The sequence below is a fragment of the Trichoplusia ni genome, chromosome 1 (genome assembly GCF_003590095.1).
Source record: "Trichoplusia ni isolate ovarian cell line Hi5 chromosome 1, tn1, whole genome shotgun sequence".
Taxonomy (NCBI): Eukaryota; Metazoa; Arthropoda; class Insecta; order Lepidoptera; family Noctuidae; genus Trichoplusia; species Trichoplusia ni.
Window position 1 is genome coordinate 10276322 of NC_039478.1, and position 10099 is coordinate 10286420.

The following is a 10099-nucleotide window of genomic DNA, read 5'->3' on the forward strand; positions in this document are numbered from 1 at the left end:
AGAAGTTATAAGTTAGGAATTCATGAACGGAAGCCCTCGAAGATGAATAATTTTCCCGGTTTTTTCCACATTTTGCATTGTATCTTCGCTCATATTAGTCGCAGCGTGATGGTATATAGCTTAAAATCTTCCTCGGTGAATGGTCTATTCAACACAAAAATATTTTTTCAATTTGGACCAGTATTTCCTGAGAATTAGTATAGATTTAACACCGAATAGTTATTCCATACTACAGTTAGTTGTGTCAGAATGGCAATGACATAACGACTGTTAAAATTTAACGTAAGATAGGGGCCGTGCTTTCTAAAACTAACTGACATAACTTGTTTTAAATATTACTTTCTTTTAACTGTTGATTATTTTTGGGGTTCCGTAACTTAAAGGTAAAAATGGAAACCTTTTGCTGAGCTTCCGCTGTCTTTTCTTTTGTCTTTCGGTTTGTCCGTCTGACGTTAGGCTGTATCTCATAAGCTATTTTAGCTAGACAGTTAAAATGTTGACAGATGATGTGTTTCTGTTGCAACTCTGATAACGGATACTCATAATGAAGATCAAGGTTAAGCAGCGGTTATTACAGTCATATTTTTGTTGGTTGGTGACAAATACATTTGAGTTGTCTGGGAATATGAGAGGCTTGTGTTCAGCTGAAGATGATGATGATAATGAATGATAATTGAGGTTGAGTACCTAGATACCTACCTACTCAGATAATTTTTTGTCACCCAACCCATTTGTTTTCCTTAAGCGTATTTACGCGGAACCATAAGCGTCGCAAGCCCGACTCGCACTTGACCGGTATTTTTCCTTACTTTCTTATCGTTATTCAATACTGAAATTAATTGGTTTTTGTTCTCGAAAACGTTGGATTAATCGGGTCAATTATCAAACGAAATATATTATGATTATTAATTTTGACTTTTATTATGCAAAAAACTATTACGTTCCCATGATTGTATTTAAATTGTTTTGAAAATAAAACTATTAAGATGTTATGACCGTTTGTTATATTAATATATACATGTAAGATAAATAAAAGGGATGTGTTAATGTTTTAAACGACTCCCGCATTATGTAATTTAATCTATGCATCGCGGGGGATTTCCCCAAACAGTCAAGTAACATACACAAAGGCACCTAGACTCAGGAGTACTCAGGACAAGCATTTGTGGAATACACAAACGCTTGTTCTACGCGGGCATCGAACCCGCGACACTTTGCGCATAGCGACCTCAATGACTAGGTTATACATGTATTTATGGTCAACTAACCTAATAGATTCTAATGGGTTTCGTATAGAATAATAAAATACGCCAGTATCAGAGTTATCAAACACATTAGTTTCAGAATAGCCGAGTGTTTGAGGTCACTACACCAAACCCCATTGTGCGCAACGTGTTGCGGGTTCGATCCCTGCTTAGGTCAAGAATTTGTGCGATCCACGAATGCTTGTTCTGAGTCTGTGTGTATGTATTTGTGCATGTGATTTGTATGTTAGTAAAACCCCCCGCGACACAGGGATTAAAATTCCTTACTGCGGCAGTCGTGTATTTTAAAAGAAAGAATAATGATATCCATAAAAGTTTTTATTTGATAACGGTCGGTTTGTTATTAAAACAAAATAAATCGATATTTTTTAACTAAGAATCTTAAGCTGCCAACATTAAACAGGGTTAAAAGATCAAGCGAAGGCAATTATAAAATTGGAACACAATGTCATGTATGTACTTTTACAATCTCTATACAAGACCAAAAGTTTCGTTGGAATGGCGTCCATTGCGTAATCGCACAGTTATAAAAACGTGTTACGGTAAAGGGCTCATGGATCTACCGTGACGTCTTAAAGTAATATTGCCGGTGTGAGAGAGAGATACCACTCTGTCTTGTATTGCGCTGTCGCGCTTTCACAATAAAAAAAATAGATTTAAAAATCTGAAATCCCACGTTTTTAAATGTCACTCCATTCAAATTTTATCAAAATCGGTCAAGACGTTTTTATAGTTGTAAATTGCATTGTCAGTTTGGAAGCTACCCTAATTTCAGCCTGCTAGCTTATCGGGAAGTGACTCAAAGTGGTTCAATCGCGCGTATTTATCAGAATCGCTCAACTAATTTCGGACACAACAGGAGTCGCGAATTGAGCGTTAGTTTGACTCGTGAACGGAACCCTATTACCTACTAAATAAGGTTCTGTTATAAACTTTGGATATGAAACCGTATAAACACATAAAAAAAAAAACAATTAATTCATTAAAAATATCACCATTTTATTTTATTTCCACATAGGTCTGTAAGTAACAATTGATGTAAATTTAATTTATTTCCTTATTATAACAAAGCAAAAAAACTAATTGACAATTTAAATCATCTAACTAAAGGACAAAATAGTTTTTATTAAGATTACATCTTTGATAACATTACGCATAGTTCCAATAATTACGAATTAATTAATTATTACACACAATGTCACAAGCATTATATAATTCCATTAAAAACAAGAAAACAGACAGGAAGTGCCTTGTGATAAACCTTGATCAATAAACGAATATCTCGAATGTTGAAATACGCAAGTTTTGCAATAATTTTTACATATTGACATTGAATACATTTTTAATTTGATTCCAAAATGGGCTTTTAATCGTATCCGACATTCTTATCACCAAAATCGATTATTATGATGTATTAATCTTGATTTTATAGCTTTTGGTATTCAAAGTGCTAAAACGGAAACCTATTACTAACGATATGATGTTTGTCCGTCAGACACCAAGCTTTATCTAAATAAACAGTAACAGCTGAACACTTGGAAAAATAAGCTATAATCTATGGAATACTAATAACATAATAATACATACGAACTTTAGTATTAATTTAATGTTCATATTGGTAAGAAAAAAATGAATTAATTTTGAGCCAGGTTCTATTTGCATCCGTTTCATTAACTCTTTCAAATTTTCCAGGATATAGAATTCTCTAAAGAGTGTAATTAATTGCAGTAATTAAAAGTAACAAATATGCTTTAATGCCAATATCAATCTTCATAACTTTGCAGTCCACTCTAATGTTTACCTGTATTTTATGTTAATCATGTCTGCGTTACAAGGGATGGGTTCCTTTAATGATGTTTTAGTAAATTAATAAAATATAAAAACAATAGTAGACTTTTTTCTAATTTAACAGTGCCATAAAACTAAAACAGTAATAAAATCCAGAAAAGGCATAATGACAGCCTCTTCTGTAGTATAACATACAATAAAAAGGTCTGAAAGCCATTCATTCTCAAAAATAATTAGATAATATCGAATTAAAAAATTACCATACTGTCCAATAAGTCATATAATATCTTCTTCAATAATTATTATTATTATTTTTTATCAATTTATTTAGTCCATTTTAACAATAATAGTAATCTTTTTCGGTATAAAAATGAGTACACTATTTTTTTTATTTTAATACAAGAAATAACCTCGTTTTTACCGTAACTTGGTTACTCCGTATTGAAAAATAACAACGTTATGCCCAACTTAAAGAACCTCCGTTTTGCTGGCTTGTAAATGAACGTTTAATGGACCTGTCAAACCTAGTCGCGGCAAAAAAAATTGTTTAACTAACACGTTTAAAATTTAACTGAGTTGGTATCGGTTTAGTCGTTTTAAATTTAACTTGCAACGTCATGTTCATGGTAAATTAATTTTTAGACTTATCAAAAAGTGTATATTAGAAGGTTAAAATTTGATGTGAAAAATAAGTCAGATTAGTAAAAGCCTGGTTGGGTGACAAATTCATGACCGTAGCAATAATTGCTTAACATCGATCTTTATTTTTTGTGTTTGTTATTATAACAGCGACAGAAATACGTCATCTGTGAAATTATCGACAGTCTAGCTAGCACGGTTCATAAGCTAGAGCTTGCAACGGATAAGCGAACAGACAGAAACACGGATGGAGAGGAGAATTTTAGGCATAGGGTTCCGTTTTTACCCTTTGGGTACGAAACATTAAAAAATCTTAACACATTAAAGTTCTTACATAAAAACAACAAATATATTTTATTTCAGATGATGGAAGACGAGCAGCATCCTTTCTACCCTTACACGAAGGAAGATGTTCAGGAGATCAGACGAGAGCTAGGACTCAAGGAGTCCACCATACAAGAAGATGTGGATGCTATAGTCGACTGGTTTCATAAACAACCGCATTTAGTTGAAGCTGGAATAGGTAACTGCTTTTTTTTAGCTATCGTCAGAATGATTCACTATTAGAGCGTATCTATCGATTGCCGAAAGTCATGAGCATTATAAATACGCGTGAATAAACCGTTGCACCATTTAAGAATGAATAATTGTCAATGAATTATTTTTTAAATGCCAATTATTTTTATTTAATTTTCTGAAGATTTTAAGCACAAAACATTTACCGCGTCGGGTCATGAAGTACTCCGTTCAAGTCTGAAACTAATCAGGCGATCCAAAATCTATTAAACAGTTAAGAATTTTTCGCTAAAAAAAAATGGGGTTTGGAAAAAGGGAGCGAAGGGAAAATGGGTAATATAATAATCAGAAAGGCCTGAGGTATTGGTAAAAAGATTACTATTTCTAATAATATGGGGCGCTAGGAAAGATTGTCTAGATATAGGTAGTAATTAGAATCCTAATATTTGTATGCACACACATTTAAATATACTTATGACAATAATTCATGACAAAAAAACGTCTCACGTTTTACAAAGTGTGTTTTTCAGCGTGAGAATTACAGATCTACATATGTATATACTATATCAAATATATCTAAACTTAGATCTAATAGGCTGTGCTGAGTTATTTAAGTTTATTAGCATATTTTTTAGCTAATTTGCACCAAACATGTGTTTCAAGTCCGACTCAATCGACCGTTTGCAACCTTAACCCTTCATGAAAGATATCTAAAAACTGAAAAGCTTTAACTAAATAATATTGTATTTAAATTTGAATATTTTTAATTCCAGATAGAAACTTCGTGGAGAGAATGCTGATCATAAGCAAGGGCTCGATGGAGAAAGTAAAACGCAGGATAGACAATTACTACAAATACAGACTCTTGGCTCCTGAAATCATACAGAACAGGGAAAAGGTTCTATCTGACTCCGAAGATCTTTGGACTTCTTAGTAAGTGGAACATGTCTCTGATTACCAACTTTTGAATCGGTTTCAAGTGCAACTGAATAGAAAAATGAATCTTAAATGATCTAACGGCTTACAGCTGCGTATCTATCGTGTTTTCCCGACTACTTTCGGACTTGACCGGAGTCCTTAATCATGAGCTAGTCGCTAGTCGATCTCAGCCATAAATTCTCAGGATAGTTACTATAAAAAGAGTAGAACAGGTCACCACGGGACAAGCGTTTGTGTGATCCACGAATTCTTGTCCTGAGTCTGGTGTCTTTGTGCACGTGATTTGAATGTTATGAATGATAAATATTGCAGATTAAATAAAAAGTAATAAATTTGTCAAAATGCATATTACATAATCAAGTGATTCTGATCATATTTATTATAATTTTATTTAGCAAAACAATAGAACTGACGTAAAATTGTAAATCAAGTAAAAATAAGACGAAATTAATAAGAATTTGCAAAAAATTGGATGAATTATGTGAGAATGTTTGCAAGAAAAAAAATGCTAAATGAGATATAATTCACTGGAGAAAAAGTTGTTTTTAAATTTGATTATAATTTATTCACAAATCTTAATACGCTGTATTTTGTATTTTCGCTTATTTTCTTGATCAACATACCTATTTTGATAACAAAATATTTATTTATTTTTAGTAGTTTTACGTAGCGTTAACTTTAATTTAGCATAAAGTAAATTTAATATCATTTGTTCAAACATTTTAAATCAAAGAACAAATTCAGCTAAATTTACGAACAATGATACAGCAATTTATTACTACCTATCTTAATGAAGATATCAATTATGTTGTATATTGGCTAATCGAAGAAATACTTTACTTTTACACCTGGACGCAAAAAAGGGGTGCTATATGACGTGTCTACAAGTAACATCATAGCTCCTGACTGGATTGACATTTTGTTTTGTATTAAAGGTGAATTTTGTGCAAGTTTTCTTTGACATGCTTGATATAACAAAAAGTAACCAAATGTCCGTAAATATACTCAAGTAAGGACTCAAATGAAAGCGAGTTCTCAGCTTCGTTTGATGATAAAGTTAGTCCTGAGAAAATGGGATTTGAAAATCCGACTGTCAATTGAGAAGTATCAAATACTACATCTCAAAATTTGCAATTCTGTCAAAGATGGATTATCATGTGGATTTTTGTCAGGCGTTTCTTTACTTACTGCTCGTTTCTCTTTTTCAGTCTGCAGATAGCAATGCCGAAGCTCTTCAAGGGCCACAGAGTATCAGTGGTGAAGTTCATCAACCCAGAGCCGAGCGTCTTCTCCTGTGAAGCTTTCTTGAGAAATACTTTTATGGTGATTATAACCTTGTTTTTCGTTTGGCGGGGACATGGGCGGGGAGGAAACGGATAGTGACGAACTCCTACTGACTAAACCTAACGGCCGGGTGAGATCAAATAACCGTGTTCATCACACAAACATTTGTCCTGGCAATCGAAACCACGACATCCGGTCAGCAGATCTATTTACCACTAGACCTGATCACCCTCATCACACAAACAGTTGTCCTGGGTGGAAATTGAAACCACGATCTCTGGTATAGCCGTCAAAGGCAATAAGGGCAGTAAACCTCGAAGTTAGGATTGTAGTGGTGTTTCGGGAGCCGCTGAAAGAAGATGATTCTTCCAAATAAATAATAATGCAGTAACGTGTTGTTACTCCTAGAAAATGGTGGAATAATCAACAATAATTTTTATTTCAGCTGGCAGACATACGTTTGAGAACAGACTACTTCCTAGGCGACATTTGGGTGCTGGATATGAAGCATGGTACCTTCGCACATCTGCTCAGACTCAACCCGGCTCTCATGCAGAAGTCGGCTAACCTTTTCCATGTAAGTTCCATGTTCTTCTTCAAGGGTAAACTTGGAAAATCTTTTATTTTTGTTCTAACATCCATGCTGGTCTAATGGAAATATTTCAACAGCTCTTGTCACACCTAAAAGATGCAATACTACACACGCGTATTTATTGGGATACAATGACTAGTTTCGAAAAAAACATGTTTAAAGTATGAATCATACTCAGGAAAGGTCCTATGTCGGAAAGGCTCTTGTCATTTCCAAATATTTTTATTTTAATTTACTGTCTCAATGAGATGAAGTGTAAAGACCTTTTTCTCGCAGATAAATCTTGGAAAAAAAATATCTAAAAAGTTCTTTTACTATTTCGAGCTTTAATGAGACAAATGAAGAAGACGGCAATATTCTTTCGTTAATTGATTATGTTTGCTCAATTTTAAACTAACCATCTAACATCCTCATTCCAGGAAGGTCTAGGAATCAGAATCAAGTCTATACACATCATAAACGCCACGAGCGTACTGAACCACGCCATTGGATTCATGAGGCAGTTCTTCAGCGCGAAGCTTATGGACCGATTGGTGATCCACGAGTCCTTGGACGATCTATACATGAGCGTGCCTAAGAGGTATCTGCCAAAGGACTATGGAGGCGAAGAACCAGCGATGGCTGAGTTTAAAGGTGAGAGGCTCTTGAAAAAGAAAAATATTTTATGAATATTTCCGTTCAGTGATATTACCATAAAAGAACAGGACTGACTGGCGTCTTTCTGTTTTGAAAAGAGAGGGAGAAGTTTTGAGAAGGAAAAAGAACATCAAATCCGTACATATATTATTATGTTTGTTATTAAAAATGGGTTTTTAAATTAATAAAATTGTGTTACGAGATAAAAAAAAGAATTGAAAAAGCCTTTATAATCGTTCTGAATTAGGAAGTTAATCTTCGTCCAAAAAAAGGCAGAAAGAGCCTAAAAATGTGTTAAGAGAAAACGCACCTTTCTATCAAATTCTTCATTATTATATACAATTTGCAATTATCATGCTAATAAAAAAAACTGTTTAACTGCTAGTTACTGTATGTGTGGGTGTGTGTATCTTAAATCGCTATTTATCTAGCAAAAAAATACCTTCAGGTATATGACCCAGCCTAAAAGCCTTAAACATATTTGGAAATTCATAAACTTTAACAAAGAAGCTTCATTATTATAGAAATAATTTTCCTTTAATCAAAACAAATTTACTATTACGGAACTGTTTTTGACAAGTTGTCCTACAATGAGTTGGAGTAGTTGCTGTGGGCTGTTTATTACCTTAATAAGTTATCAAAATATCCGAGGAAAGTACCTTAATAAACTAAATAACAAATTGTGTATTTGTAGGTGGTCGCAGACATAATATGCATGTTATTAGAAATAATTACTTTATGAATTTCTTGAAAATATTAAAATAAGAAATCTTTATATTTTGTGTTTTTAAACGGCCATTTTAATAAAAATTTGTTTCTATCTGGAGTAGCTAATTCACAACTTCGTACTGTAAACCAATTTAAGTGTTTTTTTTATATTCAATTATTTTATTTGATTTTCAGATAAATATGAGAAGGAGTTACGCAGCACGAAAACCAAACAGTTCCTAGTAGAGTCGCAGAAAATGGTCTCGAATGAGAAAAAGCGACCAAACTCAGATATCAATGAAGAATTCCTAGCGGGGTCCTTCAGAAAATTAGATTTCGATTAATGTTTAACGGGTTTTAAAATATTAAGGATTTTTTTTAAATTTGAAGTTATGTAAATTTATTTTTCTTTGTTTTTTATTCCCGCTCTACCTACTAATACTAAACTTCTCGACGTAACTTCATTGCTGTTGTTTTTCTGTTTCAAAACTAGCTGTTGTCAACGAATTTGAAAATGTAAAATACTTTTTGTGTAATAATAATTTGTACTAACACTTAAGTACAGCAGTACTAAACTAGTTCTTTTTCTCTTAGGTACTTAATCAAAAATTCTAGAAACAAAATTTTGTAGAAAAATAGAGAGCGGCCTACTGCGATGCGTGTAGCGCTGTCTTGCTACCACAATACACACTCTTATTGCAATCACATAAAGTTGATTTTCATTGATAACAACAAACAAATTGCAATATTTCAATTTAGGTTATACAACTTAATTTATAATAATAGGTGAATGTGTATATTATTTAAGTTTTGTTTAATTTATTTCTAGATTTTAATGTTAATTGTTTGGACACAATTATTTAAAGATAATAAAGATTTTGTTTTAATTTAAAAGTTTCTTGTTTTAATCCATACTTTTGTCATATTACTTGTTTTAGCTTAATTAGTTATTATCAAGAAATAAAAGAACAAGAAGTTATTAAACGATGCAACGGTCTTCTCACGCATATTTATCGGGATTGGCCGAATAGTTTCGGACTCAACAGGGGTCCTTAATCAGGAGCTAACGCGACAGGCTTGCGCGTTGAATTGTTCATGCCGAAAAAACTTTAACCAATAAAATCATATGAATATATATGGGGTTATTGATACACTGCATATAACTTCATTAAATGTGCATTTAGTAATTTATGCGACAACGCAATGATTATGGAACACTAAAACAGTTTCCATCTGCAAAATATTCACGCAATAGAATATATTATCAAATAATAATTTGAAACATGAAACCAGGAATTTGAATACATCAAATATCATGATTAACGCAAAGCTGAACTAATATTTATTCACTAACCGACATATTAATTAATTAGTGCCAACGCCATCTATCGGGGAACTGTGTAAATTAGTGCGTGACGGTATAGGTTGTTAAAATCAGATTTTTTGATTTTCTTTACTGTGTTGATAAAACTCTGCAAGAGATAAACAAGCAATGACCAAAAGAATGCTATCCTAGCTAGCATTAATTAGTGTAAGAGTAATATAAATTACCATAAAAAACCCTACAATAACACTCATAACAAATCATGTCAGCAGAATTGAAAACACTTAAATAAAGTTATGAAGATCAGCAGCAATAAAGATTTGACTTTGACTTAATAATAAATAATTGATAATCTCCCTTGAAAATCGAATTTCCATAAATCCTATTTCTCACCACCGATTGCATCAT

At 32.8% G+C, this 10099-nt stretch overlaps 1 protein-coding gene across 1 annotated transcript; it reads left to right on the plus strand.

Moving 5' to 3' along the window:
• The first annotated feature begins 2875 nt into the window (after nucleotides 1-2875).
• LOC113494168 (alpha-tocopherol transfer protein-like) lies at nucleotides 2876-9108 on the plus strand. Its single transcript, XM_026872374.1, has 7 exons — nucleotides 2876-3679; nucleotides 4056-4215; nucleotides 4982-5141; nucleotides 6356-6470; nucleotides 6877-7008; nucleotides 7443-7656; nucleotides 8563-9108. The coding sequence occupies exons 1-7, from the start codon at nucleotides 3671-3673 to the stop codon at nucleotides 8709-8711; spliced, it is 939 nt and encodes a 312-aa protein (XP_026728175.1). The 5' UTR covers nucleotides 2876-3670; the 3' UTR covers nucleotides 8712-9108.
• The last annotated feature ends 991 nt before the right edge of the window (nucleotides 9109-10099 follow it).